General features: G+C 38.7%; 4 protein-coding genes across 5 annotated transcripts; 2 read left to right on the top strand and 2 right to left on the bottom strand.

Moving 5' to 3' along the window:
- Positions 1-2,207: 2,207 nt before the first annotated feature.
- Positions 2,208-5,113, top strand: LOC114819614 (small ribosomal subunit protein uS3z-like). The gene is made up of 6 exons (XM_029088891.2): positions 2,208-2,369; positions 2,464-2,611; positions 2,714-2,885; positions 4,319-4,373; positions 4,475-4,606; positions 4,726-5,113. Exons 1-6 carry the CDS (start codon positions 2,334-2,336, stop codon positions 4,924-4,926), a joined length of 744 nt encoding a protein of 247 aa, XP_028944724.1. The 5' UTR covers positions 2,208-2,333; the 3' UTR covers positions 4,927-5,113.
- An 885-nt stretch (positions 5,114-5,998) lies between these two features.
- LOC103418083 (replication protein A 70 kDa DNA-binding subunit A-like) lies at positions 5,999-8,978 on the top strand. The gene is made up of 2 exons (XM_008356233.4): positions 5,999-6,471; positions 7,087-8,978. The coding sequence occupies exons 1-2, from the start codon at positions 6,215-6,217 to the stop codon at positions 8,768-8,770; spliced, it is 1,941 nt and encodes a 646-aa protein (XP_008354455.2). The 5' UTR covers positions 5,999-6,214; the 3' UTR covers positions 8,771-8,978.
- A 1,829-nt stretch (positions 8,979-10,807) lies between these two features.
- Positions 10,808-14,753, bottom strand: LOC103400886 (mechanosensitive ion channel protein 10-like). 2 transcript variants are annotated; one of them, XM_029088868.2, is made up of 6 exons: positions 13,057-14,753; positions 12,833-12,956; positions 12,261-12,554; positions 11,978-12,180; positions 11,214-11,509; positions 10,808-11,112 (listed from the first exon to the last, which is right to left on the bottom strand). In XM_029088868.2, exons 1-5 carry the CDS (start codon positions 14,442-14,444, stop codon positions 11,236-11,238), a joined length of 2,283 nt encoding a protein of 760 aa, XP_028944701.1. In that variant the 5' UTR covers positions 14,445-14,753; the 3' UTR covers positions 10,808-11,112; positions 11,214-11,235. The 2 variants fall into 2 exon arrangements, with proteins under 2 accessions (XP_028944701.1, XP_070670650.1); XM_070814549.1 differs by having other exon boundaries at positions 10,808-11,178; positions 11,227-11,509; positions 13,057-14,703.
- Positions 14,754-17,713: 2,960 nt separating this feature from the next.
- Positions 17,714-21,371, bottom strand: LOC103450923 (mechanosensitive ion channel protein 10-like). The gene is made up of 5 exons (XM_008390329.4): positions 19,779-21,371; positions 19,555-19,678; positions 19,137-19,430; positions 18,854-19,056; positions 17,714-18,233 (listed from the first exon to the last, which is right to left on the bottom strand). The coding sequence occupies exons 1-5, from the start codon at positions 21,053-21,055 to the stop codon at positions 17,966-17,968; spliced, it is 2,166 nt and encodes a 721-aa protein (XP_008388551.2). The 5' UTR covers positions 21,056-21,371; the 3' UTR covers positions 17,714-17,965.
- Positions 21,372-23,843: the final 2,472 nt, after the last annotated feature.

Genomic DNA, 23,843 nt, shown 5'->3' with positions numbered 1-23,843 from the left:
GTATTGACTTTAGCCTCGTTCCCCTCAATAATCAACTTACTCTCTAGTCGCACCTTTAATAATTGGATCCTCTATAGTCCTAACCCACGTTTAAACAATTTGTACCAATGTTACCTTCAAAATTTCTCTTCAGCTAAGAACATAATGGAAGGACTTGGGCCGCACAGTTTCTACTTAGACAACCCAAATCTTCTAGACATGGACTGGCGGACAGTGGTCCATTATAATTTACCACAAACTATAGCCCAAAACTAAAATTTTGGGCTACTTTCTTTGTTTTTGGGCCTCAAGGTCCAAAAAATTGAGTTTGTTAAGGTCATGTTTACTTGACTCACAACAGTTGATGCGTAAGGCGACACATATCTCACCAACCGTTGGTATAGTGGTACTTTTTTTTACTTGTAGGTGGAAAATCTAGTTGTTATATTATTGTTTGGACCTAAATTTACACCATCGGCCCGTGCGATCAAGGCCGTTGAGTAAGCATTGCTCCACACCGTCGGATAGGAAAGTTAAGATAATTTTATTGTTGTTAGGGGATAATATTATGATTTTTAATCATAATAATTATCTTTTAATAATGAATTATCTTGACACTTTTTATACAAGATAAATGTGACGCAAACTATATCGAAGCAAGCAGAACAGTTCGATTTAATTTGGGATTCTTATCATTCGACGCAGGGATTAAGCATCATGCATTATGAGAAGAGTCCTAGCACGTGGTGGCATCAGTTGGTGATCAAGGTGGAGTCCAACTTGAAAGATTAATTACGTAAGCTAATGTGATGCATGCATGGGATAATTATTAGCAAACTCAAGGCTGCCAAATAGGTGAAGTGAATATCCTATGGATAAAGCTTGATATGCCAGGGCTTTGGGACTAGGATTTGAACGACAATGCTTATCTTTAGCAAAAGACGGAATTGGCATGCCATGATTTGTTATGTGGTTTTGGCTGAAATGCGTTAGCACCAAAGAGATTTGAGTGCTACGATTCTCATTGGATAATCATCCCCGCGTAACGATTATTATTTGTGGTGGTGATTGATGGTCACGGCCGGGTTTTATGCTAAGTTAGCTCTATAAATAGAGAGGCAGTGGCAACGGAAGGAGCCCCACAAAATCAATACAAAATTGCCCTGCGCAAACTCTCACAACTTGTTATTTTTCTTTTTCCTTTTTCGCTGACACATCTTCCGTTGGCATCAACAGCACTGTGGAAGCAACCGGTGATATCTTAAGTCGGCATAGATAGCTCTGTCACCGTAGAGTCAGTCGGTCTCGCAGTATCTTCCGTTGGCATCAACAGCACTGCGGCGAGAACGATTGATTACCTATCCAAGTCTCGGTCGAGAAGGGTTTCTAAATCCTTATTGGTCGAGGTCATCTCATCAGCCTTCTCGGCGAAGTGAGGTGTTACAATCATTATATTCGGCACATTGAAAGCCGAATTTGATATTGAACTTCGTAAGAATAGTAACCTTGTCTTCAGGTTCGAGAGCCCAAGAGGCCGAGACGTGTTCCTTTCTCGGCCGCAATCGCAAGACGCAGAAGTCAGTAGCGCGACCCAACGCAACATCAACAAATTTACTTCTCAGCTGACGAGTTGGCACGCCCCGCATTCACCGAAGGACGTAGTTAGCTCATTAATTACTCGGCCTGCGCGCCACGTAGGCTTTGTAGTTTTTAGGGTCAACAATTATGTATTGTGTGGTTTAACACAAACTATACTCCATGTCTAAAAAAGAACATTTTGTGACAACAAGCTTTCAATGTTACTGTATGTAGGTTTGAAGTTTGAATCTTCCATTTCCGTTGGTGAACACGAACACTTTTCTTGATTACGTCTGACCAAGAAGAAACATTGATGTTCCAACAAAGTTGCTAATTTTGTTACTAACTATAAATCTTGGCAATTACTTTCTCAATGTTGAAAGAGGTGTAAACTTGAATAGTCCAATCTAATATATGTTTTTGAATTCTAATTGACGTTTTTTATCAACTATTGTTGTTCATGAGATTTAACTTAGAACGATGTTGTTATGGTAAAAACTAAATCCATGACCATGAGATTGAAGTCATGACATGCTCCAACAAAGTGAAAAGTGAAAACTATTGTGTTAGTTTTTTTTTTTTTTTAATATGGAAAATGAAGCCTAGGACAAATCTCATCCGTCCATTATCTAACCGTCCGATCAATCTCCACCTATGCATATAAACCCCCTCATATCCTTTAACCCCAAAACCCGGTGCCAAACGAGAGCTAGGGTTTTCAGAGCTCCCGCCACCACATTTCAGATCCCATCTCTGCAACTTTCACACCCACAACCATGGCGACTGCGACCCAAATGAGCAAGAAGCGAAAGGTCAGCCCCTCTCCTCCCCTGTTTGTTTCCCGAGAAAAGCGAGAAAATCATTCTCATTTTCAACTAAAGCTCTCGTCTTTGTTTTTGGTTGCAGTTCGTCGCCGACGGCGTTTTCTTCGCCGAGCTGAACGAGGTGCTGACGAGAGAGCTCGCCGAAGACGGCTACTCCGGCGTTGAAGTTAGGGTTACGCCGATGCGAACCGAGATCATCATCCGAGCCACCCGAACCCAAAACGTTCTCGGTATGATTCTCATTTGAAATGAGTAATCGATGTTTTTTTGATTTAATTAAGTTTTATGTTAAATAATTGATTGATTTGTGGGCATTGTATTGTGATTCTTAGGAGAGAAGGGGAGGAGGATTAGGGAGCTAACCTCTGTTGTACAGAAGAGGTTTAAGTTTCCAGAAAACAGCGTTGAGCTTTACGCTGAGAAGGTTAACAACAGAGGGCTGTGCGCTATTGCTCAGGCCGAGTCTCTCCGTTACAAGCTTCTCGGTGGCCTTGCCGTCCGCAGGTATATGATCCCATCTCAAAACTCTAGTTTGTTACTGATCGAATGCCGAGTCAATTTATTAGATAGTCTAGAACTATTATTAAAATGTGCATTGTTTGAGAAAGATGGGGAATAGGTATATTGTTTATTTTGTATGTTGAAAATGTGCAGCATTTGTATTTCTGATTTGGCTTTCTTTAGATGTGGGTATGTCATCTACAAAGCAGATTGGTGTTCTCATACCAACTCCGTGTCGGAAGTTGACAAAATTGATTCATATCCTCCATTCCATCATCCTCATGAAAGTCACTTTCTTTCATGCGGTAACCGTGCGGAGGGTAAATGGTTAATCGTTACTACCTGTGTACTTTCACCATAGTTATATGTAGTCCAACGGTATTCCGTTTAAAGTGATTGGGAATGGGACTTCAAATTAATTTTTTTGGTAATTGGATGTAGTTTGTATTTCAAACATATAGTGATAACTTTTCCAATTTGTTAGATTTGGTCTTATGTCATCTACAAAGCATATTGGTGTTTCTGTACCAAATTTGTGTCGGAAGTTGACGAAATTGATTGACATCCTCCGTGAGATAATCCCGTGAAATGTTCTTATATTCATGTAGTAATCTTAGGGAGGGTACATGGTTATTGTGGATCATTACTGTTAGTCGGGCCCGGGGTATCTGACACTCATTTTGATCTATTTTTCTAGTAATCAGGCTATTGTTTGGAATCATTGGCGTTGTGATTTGTGTCATGTCATCTACAAAGCATTTTGGTGTTTTCATATCAATTTTGTGTCGGAAGTTGACAAAAGTGATTGACAACCTCCATGAGATATTGCTCGTGAAATGCTCTTGCTTTCATGCAGTTACCTTGGGGAGGGTACATGTTTATAATGGACCATTACTGGTAGTTTCACCTGTGGTTTCTGGTACTCTTTTTGAACTGGAAATAAAGGCAACGATGCTTTGTGAAACTGTAATCTCTAGGCTCTCATTTTTTTGGGATCAGTGGCTTTGTGTCATGTCATCTACAAAGTATATTGGTGTTTTCATAGCAAATTTGTGTCGGAAGTTGACAAAATTGATTGACTTCCTCCGTGAGATATTCCTTGTGAAATGCCCTTGCTTTCATGCAGTAACCTTGGGGAGGGAACATATTTGTAATCCACTATTACTTTAGGTAGGTTTGGCACTCATTCAGAAGTATAAACAAAGGCACTGATGCTCGATCGAACCGTGATTTCTAGTAATCAGGCTATTTTTTTAATCAGGGGCTCTGAAATCTTATCTTTGAGTTGGCGAGGGCGAGTGATTTTCTATGTTTATCTAAATGGTGGCACTGCCAATGATCTCAATTATGTTTATTAATTGACTCCATATTGGTATGCATTTTAATTTGTCAAATGGATGTCCAGTAACTAATCCGCCAATGACTGTTCTTTTCAGGGCTTGCTACGGTGTTTTGAGATTTGTCATGGAAAGTGGAGCAAAGGGTTGTGAGGTTGGTCATTAGCAGTTTTCAGCTATGATTTTCCTGTTGCAATTTTAACTTGATGTTAGATTTTATCGGTACATTAACAGTTGATATTTGTATGTTAACAGGTGATCATTAGTGGAAAGCTAAGGGCTGCGCGAGCCAAGTCCATGAAATTCAAAGACGGATACATGATTTCTTCTGGTCAGCCAGTCAACGAATACATTGATTCTGCTGTGAGGCACGTCCTCCTTAGACAGGTTTGTCCCACTCACCTGTTTCTTCTTCTTCTTCTTATTGTGCTTCATGGGGTGGTTTTGTTCTGTCCAAATCATTCGCCGTTATTAATCAACTGATCGCCTCAAACATTTGCATACAGGGTGTGCTTGGTATAAAGGTCAAGATTATGCTCGATTGGGATCCCAAGGGCAAGCAAGGCCCCAAGACCCCCTTACCCGACCTTGTTACAATTCACCAACCGAAGGAGGACGTATATATCAGGCCGGCACTAGCTGCCCCTGTTGCAGAGCCTTTTTTAGCCCCAACTGAGGTCGAGGCCCCCGTCCCGATTGTGGCTTGAAGTCCATCACATATGTTCCGAGATGTTCATCCATTTTTTCTTTTGTAACTTGGAGTGTCGACTTCTTCATTCATATTGGTTTCCTGTGTCAATTTTTCCGCACCAAAATATGGGCCGATGCGTTTCTCAAATTTTGTTACACTCGGACGGTTTTATTTAAAATTTATCCCTCCCGTCTTTTGTTTGAGGCCGCTTGTTTTGCTCCATTTTGTATTTTTCTTCTTCTTCCTTTTTCGCTCAATTTTGTTAAACTTGCAATTCTGAACTAAAACGAAAGAATTTGATCCTGCGGCGAAATTAAAATTTAAGAAAAGATTTAAAGACGTGTTTGGTATTGCTTTTAGAATGATTAAAAGTGCTTTTACACCACCGAAAGTATTTTTTGAAGAAGCCTGTTTATCTAGGGAGAACTTGGGCGCTTAATTAGAATTTTCTAAATTCTTTTAGTAAAAGCTCTTTTAGCTAAAACATTTACGAGCAAAAGTGAGTCCTATATAATATAAGAGTCCCCAAAGAGTCACTAGTTGCATATTTATTTATCGCTAACGGGCGTGCAAAGTAGAGAAATCATTTGGACTCTTGATATAATCATATGGATAGTTGTTTATCTCATATTTAAACTATAGACATAATTCAAGACTTTTATAATTCAATGAGGCCATTCTTACCTTCTTTAGAAAAAAATCATAGTCGTCTTTTGTATTTTGGATTATTTTTTAGTCTGTAAGTTTGACTAGAATGAATGTTCACATGAATTCAAATAATTTTTTTTTTCGGCAAATGGTCATTTATCACAATGATGAAAAAAAGTTGAGTCCTTATATAACGGCATGAATTCGAATCTTGTCGACGACTAATCTAACAAATTATATTGTTTGATAAAAAAAAAATCATTTTTTTCACATTTTAGATTTTGTTTAATAAATTTCCAACAAAAAATAATATGGTTTTAAAAGCACACATTCCAATTTGGACAAATGCGCCGGGAAGAAGACAAAAAATTGGAAGGGCTGTGACATAACTGTAATTTCAAATAGCCAGAGCGCCTATCTATACTATACTATATAGGAAGGGCTGTGACATAACTGTAATTTCAAATACCCCTGAAAACCGGTTTCGAAAAATCAAAATCCCTCTCTCTCTCGGTCGTTTCCTCCCAAACGCCCCCGCCAATTACACAACCGCCTCTCACTCCGTCGTCTATCTCTCGTCAAATTCCCAATCTACCTTCCCTCGCCGTCGGCGTCCTCCTCGAGCCGACACACGCCTATCACTAGGGTTTATCAAAATGCCGGTGAACCTGACGCCGAACGCCATCGCGGCGATGATAGGCGGCGACGTGAATTTGAAGCCGTTGGTGCAGGTGGTCGATATTAAGCTCATCGGCACGCAGGAGAGGTACCGTTTCATGGTCTCCGACGGCGTTTCGTGCCAGCATGCAATGATCTCTTCGCAGCTCAACGACCGAATCAAGACCAACCGAGTCCAGATAGGCTCCGTCGTCCAGCTCACCGAGTACATTAGCACCATCCTCCAGAACCGCCAGTCCGTATCTCTCTCTCTCTCTCGTTTTCAGTTTTGGTTAATTAAAATTAATTTTGATTGTTAGATGAGATTATGCTTGTGATTAGAATGTGTTTGTGATAATGTTAGGGTTCTAATTCACTTATCTGAATTGAGATTTTGGAACCAAATGAGTGCTATGGAGTCTGAATCTGAGCTGATAAAACTGTGGTTGATTGAGCAATGATCAGATGCGATTTTCGATAAAGAAATTGAGATTTCAAAATTTGATGAATCAGTTTATGTACTTGTATATAATAATTGAGTAGTTTATTTTGATTGTGAAGATTGGTGTAAGTTAGCTGTCGCAATTCTGTGCTTGATGTTCATCTAACTCGAAAAACGAAGAATGTTATTTGCACTACGCTGGGATGATTTTTTCTTAATCACAAGCTATAATGCAGTCCGTTTGTATTTTAGGAAAGATAACTTAAAAATTAACCGAAGAGATTGAAATCATTGTGAGTTGCAAAACCTTGTGAATGAATGTAAGAAGTCGGCAGTGTTTTGACACAAGAATGTGTTTCCGTGTGATTATTTGTTACATTTTTCTGTATCGAAGTGTGCAGCGAGCTTTGAATTGTACTCTTTGTACAGGGTTATTGTTGTGCTGAACATGGAAACTATCATACTGAACTCTGACGTGATTGGGAATCCAAAACCATATGGTCCACCTGATTCAGCTGCTCAAAATGCGTTGCGTAATGGCAGTGTTCAGCGATCAGCTGGTAATCATATGATTTCGCAAAATCCTGTTCACAATGTACAGAATCTTAGACCTACTTCTCATTCTGAGAGGCCAAGCGTCAGACCTCGTCTTCATCCTCAAAGCTCTCCACACGATGGGCCAAATTTTCGAGCTACTGTTCAGCCTCCTTACCAACCACCTCCACATTACAAAAATCATGGCCCAATCATGAAGAACGAGGCACCAGCACGGATCATTCCTATTAATGCTCTGAATCCTTATCAGGGAAGATGGGCTATCAAGGCAAGGGTTACAGCAAAGGGGGATCCCCGTCGGTATAATAATGCTAAAGGAGATGGTAAAGTTTTCTCTTTCGACCTCCTTGACTCTGAAGGAGGGGAAATACGAGTTACCTGCTTCAATGCTGTTCTTGACCGCTTCTATGATATTATTGAGGTTGGCAGAGTTTACTTGATTTCAAAGGGAAGCTTGAAACCTGCCCAGAAGAATTTCAACCATCTGAAGAATGACTGGGAGATAACTTTGGATGCAAGTTCAACCGTGGACCTCTGCCCTGATGAAGATGGTTCCATACCAGCGCAAAACTTCAACTTCAGGCCGATTAGTGAAATTGAAAATGCTGAAAGTAATTCTATTGTTGATGTTATTGGTATTGTGATATCTGTCAATCCTTCAGTTCCTATCATGAGGAAGAACGGTATGGAAACTCAGAGAAGAATTCTGAATCTAAAGGACCGGTCGGACAAGAGCGTTGAGGTAACCCTTTGGGGGGATTTCTGCAACAGGGAAGGTCAAAAGCTTGAAGAGATGTTGGCTTCTGGGTTTTCCCCAGTTTTAGCCGTTAAAGCTGGGAAGATTAATGATTTCAGTGGCAAGTCTGTTGGAACAATTCATTCTACACAGCTATTTATAAACCCAGATATTTCTGATGCTCGTACCTTGAGAGACTGGTTTGACCGAGGGGGCAAGGATACTGCTTCAGTCTCCATTTCTAAAGACATTGTTCCAGGAGGAACTAAGAATGAGATACGCAAAACTGTTTCTCAGATCAGGGACGAAGGTCTCGGAAGATCAGATAAGCCAGACTGGGTCACTGTGAAGGGGACGATTTCTTTTATCAAAACAGATTCTTTCTGTTACACAGCTTGTCCGTTGATGATCGGGGATAGGCAGTGCAACAAAAAGGTGTCGAGGTCAGGAAACAGTGGATGGCAATGTGACAGATGCAATCAAGAATTCGAGGAGTGCGACTACAGATATCTCCTTCAAGCCCAAATTCAAGACCACACTGGATTGACTTGGGCGACAGCTTTTCAGGAAGCCGGGGAAGAGATCTTAGGTTGCTCAGCAAAGGCGCTGTACTTGTTGAAGTACGAAGAGCAGGATGAATCAAGATTTGGAGACATAGTCCGGAGCAGCATCTTTAATCAGTTTCTATTCAAGCTTAAAATCAAAGAGGAGATGTATGGCGATGAGCAGAGGGTGAAGATCACCGTGGTGAAGGCAGATAAGGTGAACTATTCTTCAGAAAGCCGATACATGCTCGATATGATTTCGAAGCACTCTAGGTAAAGTACATGATCGAGTTAAATTGAACGGATTTAGTTAGATGCTGCTGATTGCATTGTTCGGAAATTATTTTAATTTTTTTCGATAAGTTTACACAGAAATTGTTCTCTAGTGACTCTGAATTGGTGTCATCACATCAGCATTTATATAGCAGGTATTGTAGACATAGGTGGTCTCGCCGGCAATTTCATAAATTTCTGATTTGAGTTCATGGTGTTTTCTTTCTTTGATCGTTTTCCATTGCCCTCTGTTATTGTCATCCTCTACGTTTGCATTGTGTATCGAACTGTTGCACACAAATCGAAAAACGAAAGAGCGAAATTTCGGAATTCACAGTTTTCTGCCAAATTACGAGTTGATTAAGCCTGGTTTGGTACTGAGGTGATTCTGAAAAAAGTTGGTATAAAAAAAAATGGGAGCTTTTTTTTTTGTTTGGTAAACATTCAGCTTCAGTTTTTTTTCACAGTTTTGGTTGAAAAAAAGCCAAAAACAAGAAGCTGCAAAATCCAGCTTTGAAAAACCGGTTTTTTTTCACATCTGTTTTACATAAAAGTTTACTAAACACTATAATACTGCTTTTTTTTTCAAAAGCATTTTTACAAAAAAGTTTACCAAACACTCTGCTGCTTTATTTTACATTTGCTTATTTTTACAGCATAGCAGAAGCAGCTTTTTTTCAAAGCAGCAATACCAAACTAGCCCTAAGAGTCACTTCTTACACAGATGGAAAACAGACAGAAAAAATTTCTTGACATATACAATAAGATAGATTTGTGAATACTTCGTATCCTCAGCCTCTCTTAACAGGGTCGAAATTGGCCACGCCAACTACAGCACCAACGATCACAACAACTACAACGCCGCCGGCCGCAATGCTGAGCAAGAAGTTCTTGAGAGAAGGAGAAACTCCCGAGGCCGCTTCGGCCACTTCCGGGATCACCATTGAGGCGGTGAGCGCGGCCGCCGTGATTCCGGTCACCGCCTTCTCCTTCAAGGAAGCCCTGACTTGGAGCCTCCCGCTCGATTTTGACGCGGCGGGTGCCAATGCCTTTGAGGGCCTCAGTGGCATTGGCTTGAACAAGCTCTCGGCTGAGGATTGGATCCTCTTTTGGGTTGCATTGGTCAATGGCATGGCCATTGTAACTGCTGCGGTTGCTGCCATTTTCTTTCTCTAGACTAGCTCAGCTTTCTCTCTCTAAACCGGCTGCTTTTTTCTGTGTAAAATTTGTGTCAGATTTGAGGTGCTTCTTGCTAAGATAGTCATAGAGGTAGGGGCTAGCGGGGGAAGGGAAGAGGAGCTTAATGAGGGGTGGGAAGTTTGTCAATTATCTTTGTCCGACGTGGCAGCTTCTGTTTTGGGATTGGTCGATAAGGCTATCTTGTTGGACCAATCACCGTCGAGATCGGAATTTTCATCACCCCAATCACCGTCGAGATCGGAATTTTCATCATCCTTCTCATTCGAATTGTCTAATGGCGTCAAACAACCTTCCAGAAGGGAGTATTTTTCGATGTTACATTCTATCTTGGCTATTTAATTGGGATATATGGACAAACCAAAACTTGGGACAAGGGCATTTTTGTAATCATACTAATTTATATTCCGATTCTGCTGAATTCGTAAACAGTTTTATGGAATCCATACTATTTCTATTCTGATTCCAAAACATTCTAGTAAATAGCTTTTAATGAAATTTGGATTTTGATTCTCTTCAATTCAATTCCTTCAATTTTGATTACGGTTTCGTAAACGAGCTATAATAAGCAATTGACCGGATAAAGAGACACTAAAACGTGTCGGTTTGGTATAACCTGTATTAATTTTTAAGGTTGTTAATTTTTTATTTGCTACTAGCCTTTTAAGGTGGGAGTGTGCTTTACAAAATTCAAGAGCTTAGGTGTGTTTAATCTGAAACATGATAATAAATCACTCACCCCTACGCTCTTAACTTATTCACCATAAATTAAATTGCCTAATATCCTGCATTATTTTGGCCAATACTTTCACGTCATCAATTATAAGCTGAACCCAACAACCAATCACTTTAATATCGTGTTTTAATATTGAAACTCAGTGCTCCATGTACATATGGCTTCTCATCAAACGGATTGAAAAAGGTAGAGATGAAGAAAACTCAACAGTTCATGCATTAAAACAAATCAATTCCAAACTTACAACATCGTGTTTCCACCAGCTCTCACAAATCTCAGTATCTCAGTGTTGAGACCTTTTCCCCTTCCACTGAGCATTCTTCATCAAAACTTCCTCGAGATGAATTGTAACACATCCAACAATATCGTTTTTGTTCCGATGAGACTTCTGGCAACTTCACTCCCACCTCCCCCTGGAAAATGCGACGAAAATTTCAAGTTAATGACACGAGTCAGAATCTTTGCTCGTGGTCATAAAACTGGACTGGAACTAAAACAGAAGAAAGGTACATACTTGCAGCATACACAACGAAAAATCACTGCCACGTTGGTGGAAGTTCTGCAGTGGATGATCCGACATAGCGGAGATGAACTTCTTGAGGCAGGAGTTTATATTTTATACCAAGATCTTCAAATATTTTCTTCAGCTCTAAGACCAAATCTGATCTCCGACTGCTCTTGTCTCCGTAGTTCTGAAAGTTTATGGTATGCGTAACATAAAGAGCCATTTTCATTTTGTTGACGTCCTCAATATCCTTAACCACCACGCTATGGGCAGGACGCCAGTGCTGACTCTTGCTGTCCAAGTACCTGAAATATTCAATTTTCTTCAGCAACTCATTTCTATCGTTCAGAGGTGCGCTTATGCCAGTGGATGTTTGTGTATAGAGAACGTACGACATGAAACCAGAAATATCAACAGCAATGCAAAATCATAAGTAAACAATTCCAGTACCGAAAGAGAAGCAAAACGAAAAAACGAAGCTATATAACCACCAAAGATACAAAACAGATGAATCAAAAGCCATACTAGGATAGCAGAATCACCTAAACAGAACTATTTTATTGACGAATCCATGCGAGAATCCTAGCTAGCAGCTATTAAATTCTATCTGTTCCAAGGATCCTAAACTCTAATCTTGCATGTCATGATAATGTGACATAAGCAGCATGCTGTTATAAGTTGGTTTTGTTGAGCTGAGAGAGCCTCTCTATATGTAGATTGAAATTTGAAAGCAATAAATAATTGAGAGTTTGAATAAGTTTAAGTCAACGTACTCTTTTATTCTGGCTTTTAGAGCCACAATAGTATCAGCCGTTGTAGAAACATGAACAGCAAATTCAACAGAATCACCCATCTCCGGACTCCTGTAGAAGTTGCTGATGGGTTTAGAAGCCAGTACTGAATTTGGATAGAAAATTTTCTCGTTGTCATATCTTAGGAAGATCGTTGTCAATATGTTCATCTCTTCAACTATGAGCTGTTAGGTTGAAATATGTCAAGTAAAGTCGTTCTAATAGAAGTGAAAATTTATTTGAGGAATGAAGATTTCGAAGTTACCTGTACTCCATCAACGACACAACGGTCCCCTACATCAAAAGGGTGCATCACAAAGACGAAAATGATTGCTTCAAACACAGTTTTAGCAGTATTACCAAATACAAAGACCACCAGTAAGAGCTGAGATGATATAAAGACCAGTATGTTGGTTGTCAAAAATCCCATCAGAAGTAGCCACACGATAATGATCACAAGAAGCAATACCCCTGAGGCAAGCCTATTCAGCTCCTCTATCGCTGTTTTAGTGTCATTTAACGAATGTGCCAGAGATTTGCGTTCAAGGTAGACATTCACCTGAAAACAAGAATAAGGTTAAGAGTCCAGAATTCCAACTCTAACGAAAAACAAATTGAAATTCAAGGTTCACGACATGTAGAATTAAGATCCTTTCAAAGGGTCATTTATAAGAATTATAACTGCTCGTAAACTGTAGTTTGTGGTAGCATTATACATTGTTGGTTTTTTTCTCAGTGCAGAAGTGTCAGGTGAATTCGAAATGCAACTTTTGCGCAGGTGGGTACATAAAACGAAAGAATAAGAAGTTTCAGATACAAAAACCAACTGGAATTTACCAGCCAGTTCTTCAAAGCTTTTCTCTTGATCTTGCCCGTTTCTGCTGCCCCTTCAAACAGAGGTAATACATTGTCGACCTCCTCCTTTTTCATGAAGCGCAAGAGGTCATCTTCCTCAATGTACCTAGTCCATTTAACCGTAAAAATAGTGAGAAAATTATAGATGAATAAGTCATCAAAAAGGTAGGAGGAACTTTTAAGATAAACAAAAATGAAATTCTTACTTGTTGCTATGCTTGGCGACATTCAGGAAAATATCATAAGCCACAGCCTTTGCTTCCCACTCACTAGTAATCTCCTTACCTTTCTGCTCACTCTCCTCATCGTCAAGACTCTCAAGTGTGTCGGAGATGGTAGATAGCCCGGAACTCCTTACCATGTTAATCAACCCTTTCAAGGTCCAAGCAGAAATTTTCTTCTGGTTCATCTTTTTTAGCTTTTCTACATCAATCACCTCTTCTTTGGGCCCTTCCTTCCCCTCCTTTTTCCCTCCCTTCAAATTTTTGAAGCTCAACTGGCCCCTACTTGGGGTCTTCCCGACTCTTTCTGCCATTTCCATCAGAGGAGGCCCGGAAAGGGTGCGGAGAACATACTGATGAAAAATTGATTCTTGAATCCGATCAAAGAATCTATTGCATTGGAACGAAGAAGCTACCACTTTGACAAATAAATTCTTCACCAGCCATATGCCCGCTCCAATTAGACACGAAGCCAGACCCCTTGTAACGTAACCTAGAATCCTAGAGGTTTTCCTTGACCTTTTCACTCCGCGGTTGAACAACAAACCCCATGCCAGAAGAACCAAACTCAACCAAATAAAAATCTGTACGCTTCCCTTCAACCCGTAAACGAAATACAGAACATTCTTCTTAAGCAAAAAGTTCAACTCAATCACGAAAACCAGAACATTGATAAACCATTCTGTGACCAATCTACCACACAAAACAACCAACACCAAGACAGACCATTTCCACAATTCCAATCCCCAATACATCTTCTTTTCCAACTTAGGAACAGTTAAGCAGGCAATAAAAAACCCAACAATACAAACAAATGCAATCAACTCAATTACTGCTAACTTTTTCATCTTCTTGCCAGACTTCTCACGCACCTTAAGCTTTGCAGTCTTGTAAACCTCCTCATCGTCGTCCTCCTCGCTGCTGTTGATCAACGGCGTTCGTGGGGTTATCGGGGCTGATCTCAGAGCGTCTCTCGGTGTTGTGGCTGCGATTTTGGAGCTTGGCGATGCCACATTCGGGGAATTAGCAGTTGACTTCAACTGGGGAATTTCGTCGGTCGCCTTCTTTTCAGCAGGAGGAACAGGCTCCACGAACCTCGACTTGGGCTTCGAGAACGCGGACCGGGAAAACGAAGCTCGCCGGGAAGTGGGTTCGGCTGGGATTTTCGGCGGCTTCCCCGGCGGCGGCGAGGGACTCGGCTTTGGGATTTCTGGAGAAGCAGAGCCGGAGACCCTGAGGCTCTGAAGCTCTGTCAGCTGGAGATTCGAGTCTCTGATTTCGTTACTGTATCTCGTGTGTTCTTCTCCGACCGAAATCTGCAAAACCACGTCGTTTGTTCCTTTCTTCTCCCCCACGCCTTTTCCACCTTCCATTGTAACTTTCCTCCGCCACTGAAGCAGAAGATTCAAGCTTTAGATACCCATTTGGACAGTGAGCAAAATATGAAAATATCCTTTTAATTTTCCGGGAAAGTTTTGAAATTTCTCGAGAATATTTGCAATGTTCGGAGAGAGAGAGAGCTTCAAGCAATTTTGCAGCAGAGTGCTGTGTAATGTGAGTTTTAGAGAGAGAAAATTGGAAACATAAATTGGGAAGACAAATTTTGACGTTTATTGATGAATATATAAAGTTGTAAATTGCAATGGCGCTGGAAATTATTGACCGACTGACAGACAGAGACCGACTGAGGAGGCTTCCATTTTGTGTTCTTATTTAAGCCGCGAAATAATAACGAATTTAAACAAGGGAACTTTAACTAAAAGTTCCTGGTACTGTTCACTTTAACGAAAAATTACATTTTTACACTAAAAAGTCAATCCTGGTACTATTCACTTTACCCTTTATTTTGTCCTTATCATTAAAACTCAAAGTTTTCAAACCATTTTCATTAGTTTTCCTTTTAAACAAATCCAACCACAACCAAACAAAACAAAAGAGAAAAATAAGATAAAAAAAAGTGTAGTGACTTTTACCCACCTAATTCGAAATCCTTCAGTTGACCAAAAAAAAAAAATTGATATCCTTCTTATGTTTTTGTAAAAATGGACTTTAACGAAAAGCTATCGGTACTGTTCATTTTGACGAAAAATCATATTTTTATACCAAAAAGTCATTTTTGGTACTATTCATTTTACGTTTTATTTTGTCATTATTGTCAAAATTTAAAGTTTTCAAGCCATTTTTATTAGTTTTCTTTTTGTAAAATTGTTGTCATTTAATTTATTTAATTAAAAAATTAAAGATTTTTATGAAACTGAGAAAATTATTTTTCATAAAAATATTTTTGTAAACACAATTAGGCATAGAACACCATTTTCAATTATACAATTAATCACTTTTACAGAAAAATTTAATATAACAATGATGTGAGAGCACATATTTATAAGATTGGTTATAATCCTTACATATATTTAATACAAGAATAATACTTGCATTCCTTGTTTGAAGTATGACCTCATTCCTACATTTGCAAAAAACGTAATTTCATTGTAGAAAATTCATAATCGGAATCATTCAACTTTTAATCTTCATTTAAAAATTGTCCTTACAAAAAATTATTTTGAATCAGAGATCATTTAGTCATCAAAATATATCAAATAAATCAATGACTCGTTATTAATAGTTATTTGGTACCTATGTCGTTGATTCAGTTAATATATTTTGATGACTAAACTATTTTGATTTCGAATGATATTTTTGTAGGAATGATCTTCAAATGAAGATTAAGAATTTAAACAGTTTCGATTTTAAAGTTTCTACGGGAAAGAATGTCATTTGCAAGTGGAAAATGAATTCATATCCGCAAAGAAGAAATGCAAGTATTAACTTTAATACAATCACCATTTAATATAATAATTAGGGTAATGCTTGCATTCCCTCTTAGCGGTGAGTTGTTCGTTCAAATAAGAGTTGTACCCGCACAAAATTTGTCTATTTCTCATTATGATCTCTATTCCCTTATCAATCCCCCACTTACTTATGATGTATTTTCACTATAAAACTTTTATAATCAGAACCATTTAATCTTTTAATCTTCATTTAAAGGTAAACCTTATAAAAAAGGTCACTCGAATTGGATATCATTTAGTTATCTAAATGTATAAAAGAAATCAACGGTTGATCATAACTATGCTACTTGGTACTATGCTACTTACCACCTCAATAATAGGAAAAAAATACATTTGATCTCCGGTTATAAGGTGACCTCACCTCTCTCTCTCTCTCTCTAAACTCAATTTTGAACTTTTTATGCATATTTTTTTTTGAATCATTGGCTGTCTTTATTATTTTTGTAGTTGTATTCACAACTGTCCAAGAGAGTACAACAAAAGGTCAATTTTTCCATTGGAAGCACCTCAAGTTAGGAACAAGTCTGTTATTCAATTACATTCATGGCATATAACACTTGAAAGGTCAATTTTCCATTGGAAGCACCTCAAGCTAGGAACAAGTCTGTTATCCAATTACATTCATGGCATATAACATTTGAAAAAGCTAATGATGTATTTCAACATTGTTTAGCATGTAGCAAGCTTTGTTTGACTGATATACTCAATACTGCATTTGTAATTTTATCATTGGTCCAACTTTTTGAATAAACAATTTCTCTTTCTTTGCACTTTGAAAAAATGGATTTTTATATTTTTTGTTAGTATCTAAATTTGTTCCGTTCATGATAAGGTTTAGCAAAATATCTCATATGATTTTCAATCCCGCAGCATCGCGCATGTGCAAATTTCTAGTTGTATCAATAATTTAAAAATACATGTTTTTCATGACGGTGTATGATATTTATAAAATACTTTATGTTAGAGTCTTATTCTTTTTCCCTTCCCTTCACTGCAGTCCCGACAAAAGTACTTGGAGACTAGCAGCAGATGCAAACTCTGTACTTAACTAAAACTGTTTACTATCTGGTCTTTCTTGGTTTGTGATTCTGGTATACCTGATCAATGTGAATATCAATTGTGTGTTTTGTGCTCCCGGGTTTGTGCTTAGAGCATTGTATTTTCTATATATAAATTTTCTCCTTCAGTTCTATATGCATATAGCCGACCCCACTTAGTAGGAAAAGGTTTTGTTGTTGTTGTTGTTCTATATGCATGTTGTTTTTCACCTCTTCGTCTCAAGTATTTGGTTGGTTTTATTTAACAATTTTTTCGAACATAGAGAATCTTTGCACCAATATATTATTCTTGGATTTCCTGATGATTTGAAAATGAAATGTTTGCCAACAGTGTCACATGGGTATCATGGATTGCTCAAAAAAGTCTCAAAGACATAGCTCCTACCATGCGAACTATGAAGCTAGAAAACAATGGTGCAGAAATTGCTGTTTGTTCTTGCTAAGGTTTGTAATCCAATGACTAATAGGTATGTTCCCATATTCGGCACTTCAAATATGTCTAGAAATAATGTTATTTTTACATAAGTTAGGTTTTCCATTTTTCACTTCTTGCTATGTTATTTCTTTCTGAGCAAACGACTTCAATCACCCTAGTTTGGAAATTCTTGAGTTGTGCAAATTGTACATTAGAGGGGATCCCTTGATATATATTAGTAAGTTCTTACTAAAACTCTTGCAAAATGTTTTTGTTATGTTGAAGTAAAAACCTTTTTAAGTTTGTAATTAATTTTCACGTGTAAATAATGTCTATCATGTATATGCATCATAACTTTCTACATGTTTTATACAGTTTAAAAACCTGTAGCAACGCGTGTGTACTAATAGCTAGTCCTATACTAAAACCAAATCCCAAACCAACTAGGAAACACAAATCCAAATATCTTGCGTCCAAGATATCCTAATTTTGTTTTAGTTTAGGCATATTGATTTAATGCCAAATCCAACATAAGGGTACATACTTGCAGCATACACAACGAAAAATCACTGCTACATTGGTGGAAGTTCTGCAGTGGATGATCCGACATAGCGGAGATGAACTTCTTGAGGCAGGAGTTTATATTTTATACCGAGATCTTCAAATATTTTCTTCAGCTCTAAGACCAAATCCGATCTCCTACTGCTCTTTTCTGGGTAGTTATGAAAGTTCATGGTATGCGTAACATAAAGAGCCATTTTCATTTTGTTGACGTCCTCAATATCCTTAACCACCACGCTATGGGCAGGACGCCAGTGCTGACTCTTGCTGTCCAAGTACCTGAAATGTTGAATTTTCTTCGGCAACTCATTTCTATCGTTCAGAGGTGCGCTTATGCCAGTGGATGTTTGTGTATAGAGAACGTACGACATGAAATCGGAAATACCAACAGCAATGCAAAATCACAAGTAAACAATTCCCGTACCAAAAGAGAAGCAAAACGAAAAAAAGGAGCTACATAACCACCAAAAGATACAAACAGATGAATAAAAAGTTACTCTAGGATAGCAGAATCACCCAAACAGAACTTTTTAGGGAAAAACTCTCGCTACTGTTCACTTTAACGAAAAATCACATTTTTACACTAAAAAATCAATTCTGGTACTATTCACTTTACTCTTTATTGTGTCCTTATCATTAAAACTCAAAGTTTTCAAGCTCTTTTCATTAGTTTTCCTAACTTTTTATTGACGAATCCATGCGAGAATCCTAGCTAGCAGCTATTAAACTCTATCTGTTCCAAGGATCCTAAACTCTAATCTTGCATGTCATGATATTGTGACCAAAGCAGTATGATGTTATAAGTTGGTTTTGTTGAGCTGAGAGAGCCTCTCTATATATAGATTGAAATTTGAATCCAACAAATAATTGAGAGGTCGAGTAAGTTCAAGTCAACGTACTCTTTTATTCTGGCTTTTAGAGCCACAATAGTATCAGCCGTTGTAGAAACGTGAACAGCAAATTCAACAGAATCACCCATATCCGGACTCCTGGAGAAGTTGCTGATGGGTTTAGAAGCCAGTACCGAATTTGGATAGGAAATTATCTCGTTGTCATATCTTAGGAAGATCGTTGTCATTATGTTCATCTCTTCGACTACGAGCTGTCAGGTTGAAATATGTCAAGTAAAGTCGTTCTAATAGAAGTGAAAAGTTATTTGAGGAATGAAGATTTCCAAGTTACCTGTACTCCATCAACGACACAACGGTCCCCTACATCAAAAGGGTGCCTCACAAAGACGAAAATGATTGCTTCAAACACAGTTTTAGCAGTATTACCAAATACAAAGGCCATCAGTAAAAGCTGAGATGATATAAAGACCAGTATGTTGGTTGTCAAAAATCCCATCATAAGTAGCCACACGATGATGATCACAAGAAGAAAAACCCCTGAGGCAAGCCTGTTCAGCTCCTCTATCGCTGTTTTACTGTCATGTAACGAACGTGAGAGCGATTTGCGTTCAAGGTAGACTTTCACCTGAAGAAAAAGAATAAGGTTAAGATAAAAAAAGGGACTGGAATATACCAGCCACTTCTGCGCAAGTGGGTACATAAAACGAAAGAATAAGAAGTTTCAGATAAAAAAAGGGACTGGAATTTACCAGCCACTTCTTAAAAGCTTTTTTCTTGATCTTGCCAGTTTCTGGTGCCCCTTCAAACAGATGTAATACATTGTCGACCTCCTCCTTTTTCATGTGGTTCAAGAGGATCTCTTTCTCAATGTGCCTAGTCCATTTAACCGTAAAAATAGTGAGAAAATTGAAGATAAATAAGTCATCAAAAAGGTCGGAGGAACTTTTCAGATAAACAAAAATGAAATTCTTACTCGCCATGGTTGGCGACATTCTGGAAAATATGTTTAGCCACATCCTTTGCTTCCTGCTCGCTGGTAATCTCCTTACCTTTCTGCTCACTCTCCTCGCTCTCAAGTGTGTCGGAGATGGTAAATAGCCCGGAACTCCTTACCACGTTAATCAACCCTTTCAAGGTCCGAGCAGAAATTTTCTTTTGGTTCATCTTTTTTAGCTTTTCTACATCAATCACCTCTTCTTTGAGCCCGCCCTTCCCCTCCTTTTTCCCTCCCTTCAAATTTTTGAAACTCAACTGGCCCCTACTTGGGATCTTCCTGACTTGTTTACACCTTTCCATCAGAGAAATCCAGGAAAGAGTGCGGACAACATACTGATGAAAAATTGATTCTTGAATCCGATCAAAGAATCTATTGCATTGAAACAAAGAAGCTACCACTTTGACAAACAAATTCTTCACCAGCCATATGCCCGCTCCAATTAGACACGAAGCCAGACCCCTTGTAACGTAGCCTAGAATCCTAGAGGTTTTCCTTGACCTCTTCACTCCGCGGTGGAACAACAAACCCCATGCCAGAAGAACCAAACCCAACCAAATAAAAATCTGTACGCTTCTCTTCAACCCGTTAACGAAATACAGAACATTCTTCTTAAGCAAAAAGTTCAACTCAATCACGAAAACCAGAACATTGATAAACCATTCTGTGACCAATCCACCACACAAAACAACCAACACCAAGACAGACCATTTCCACAATTCCAACCCCCAATACATCTTCTTTTCCAACTTAGGAACAGTTAAGCAAGCAATCAAAAACCCAACAATACAAACAAATGCAATCAACTCAATTAGTGCCAACTTTTTCATCTTCTTACCACACTTCTCACGCACCTTAAGCCTTGCAATCTTGTAAACCTCCTCATCGTCGTCCTCCCCGCTGGATGACACATTGGGGGAATTAGCAGTTGACTTCAACTGGGGAATTTCGTCGGTCGCCTTCTTTTCAGCAGGAGAAACCGGCTCCACGAACCTGGACTTGGGCTTCGAGAACGCGGACCGGGAAAACGAAGCTCGCCGGGAAGTGGTTTCGGCTGGGATTTTCGGCGGCGAGGGACTCGGCTTTGGGATTTCTGGAGAAGCAGAGCCGGAGACCCTGAGGCTCTGAAGCTCTGTCAGCTGGAGATTCGAGTCTCTGATTTCGTTACTGTATCTCGTGTGTTCTTCTCCGCCCGAAATCTGCAAAACCACATCGTTTGTTCCTTTCTTCTCCCCCACGCCTTTTCCACCTTCCATTGTAACTTTTCTCCGCCACTGAAGCAGAAGATTCAAGCTTTAGATACCCATTTGGACAGTGAGCAAAATATGAAAACACGCTTTGGATTTTCTAGGGAAAGTTTTGAAATTTCTCGAGAATATTTGCAATGTCCGCAGAGAGACAGAGCTTCAAGCAATTTTGCAGCAGAGTGCTGTGTAATGTGAGTTTTAGAGAGAGAAAGAGAGATTTAGTAAGATTTTATGGAAAAGGATTGTGTGAGAAAATTAGAAACATAAATTGGGAAGACAAAGAGAGCCGACTGACAGAGGGATACGTGACTTCCATTTTGTGTTCTTATTTAAGCCGCGAAATCTATATCTATATATATAGCGAGAGACAGTGAACAGTGGGATTTGGTGTCACCGGCTTCGACAAAAAGCATTGGACCAAAATGCCCCTCAGCCAAAAAAATCCAAAACCAACCTAAAATAATATATCAAATCATACAAGGGTAATTTGGTAATTTGATCATTATAAAATATAATATAAATATAAATGGGAAGAGAGAAAATAATAAAAAGAGGGGTGTGCTATCCACACACCCCTTTTTACTTCTCACACACCCTTGTTAATTTATGTCCGTTGATCTTCTTCATTTCATCCGATCCAACGGCCGAAAATTAGAAGGGTGTGCGAGAAGTAAAAAGGGGTGTGTGGATATCACATTCCTAAAAAGAATGAAAGGGAAGAGAGAAAAGAATAAACAAATGACAAAGTTGATGGTGCCCATGTGATGGGGGAAGAAAAATGTAATAAAAAATAAGAAAAATCATGAATGTTGTGTTCAAAACATCTTAAAAGGCGCATAGCACTATTGATAAAAAAAGAAAATGACGAAATAAAAAAATATTGAAACAATTCACGCATATAAACAATGGAAGATCCATGATTTCAACATTAGGTGATCCAAATTGTAAAAGTTTCAAAAAATCTTAAAACGAAAATAACATTGAAAATTTTTACAATAATTTACTATATGATGTTAGAGAGAAACTGACACACCCCGATCCGGAATGTCCATTAGGACTTTGAATCGAGCTGTGCTGGCTGACACCTGAAAGGTGATGCAGCCATAAAGTGTGATAATAAATAAAATGTGAATAAATTAAAATCTAAAAGTGCCTAAGTACACGAGTGCGTGGTGGGCGGATCTGGATCTATTTCACGCGCGATACATAGCATAGGTATAGTACAGTAAGGTGAGATAATGATTATACCATCATAAAAGACATCTGTGCTGAAAAGTGCCACGAATCTTCGTCGATACGGAACTCTACTGCTAGAACCTAGAGGGGTACAAAAACAGAAAATGTGAGTGAGTGAAATAAAACTCTTCAAACCAATTTCAACTACCAAAGATAGTAGCCCTTCGCCGTAATACCTGTTTAATTTCCCAGAAAATAACATGCGTGACTATAAATCAAAACCATAACCAAAATAATAGTCTTACGGTTATGCTACGTCAAATATCTTAACAGGAATGAGTAACCCAAGTGAAATAAACCAATAGGAAATTACATGTTAGCCGGATCCACCTATCATGTAAGGTTGAATCAATATCTCATCCCATATATGCTAGCATCTCATCACATATCTCATCATAAATATATGCTAGTATCTCATCATAAATATATACTAGAATATATGCTAGCATCTCATCACATATCTCATCATAAATATATGCTAGCATCTCATCATATATGCTAGCATCTTATTACATATGTCATCACATATATGCTAGCATCTCATTACATATCTCATCATAAATATATGCTAGCATCTCATCATATATGCTAGCTCATAACATATCTCATCATATATGCTAGCATCTCATTACATATCTCATCACATATATGCAAGCATCTCATCACATATCTCATCATAAATATATGCTAGCATCTCATCATATATCATCACATATATGCTAGCATCTCATTATATATCTCATCATAAATGTATGCTAGAATATATGCCAGCTCGTAACATATCTCATCATATATGCTAGCATCTCATTACAAATGTCATCACATATATGCTAGCATCTCATTACATATCTCATCACATATATGCTAGCATTTCATCACATATATCATCATAAATATATGCTAGCATCTCATCATATATCATCACATATATACTAGCATCTCATCACATATCTCATCATAAATATATGCTAGAATATATGCCAGCTCGTAACATATCTCATCATATATACTAGCATCTCATTACAAATGTCATCACATATATGCTAGCATCTCATTACATATCTCATCATATATATACTAGCATTTCACCACATATATCATCATAAATATATGCTAGCATCTCATCGTATATATGCTAACTCAACGACGTTCGTGGGGTTATCGGGGCTGATCTCAGAGCGTCTCTCGGTGTTGTGGCTGCGATTTTGGAGCTTGGCGATGCACATTGGGGGAATTAGCAGTTGACTTCAACTGGGGAATTTCGTCGATCGCATTATTTTCAGCAGGAGGAACCGGCTCCACAACCTCGACTTGGGCTTCGAGAACGCGGACCGGGAAACGAAGCTCGCCGGGAAGTGGGTTCGGCTAGGATTTTCGGTGGCTTCCCCGGCGGCGGGGAGGGACTCGGCTTTGGGATTTCTGGAGAAGCAGAGCCATAGACCCTGAGGCTCTGAAGCTTTGTCAGCTGGAGATTCGAGTCTCTGATTTCGTTACTGTATCTCGTGTGTTCTTCACCGCCCGAAATCTGCAAAACCACATCGTTTGTTCCTTTCTTCTCCCC

The sequence above is a fragment of the Malus domestica genome, chromosome 02 (genome assembly GCF_042453785.1).
Source record: "Malus domestica chromosome 02, GDT2T_hap1".
NCBI classification, from domain to species: Eukaryota; Viridiplantae; Streptophyta; class Magnoliopsida; order Rosales; family Rosaceae; genus Malus; species Malus domestica.
The sequence above is the reverse complement of the archived record's forward strand: the minus strand, read 5'-3'. Positions and strand labels throughout refer to the sequence as shown.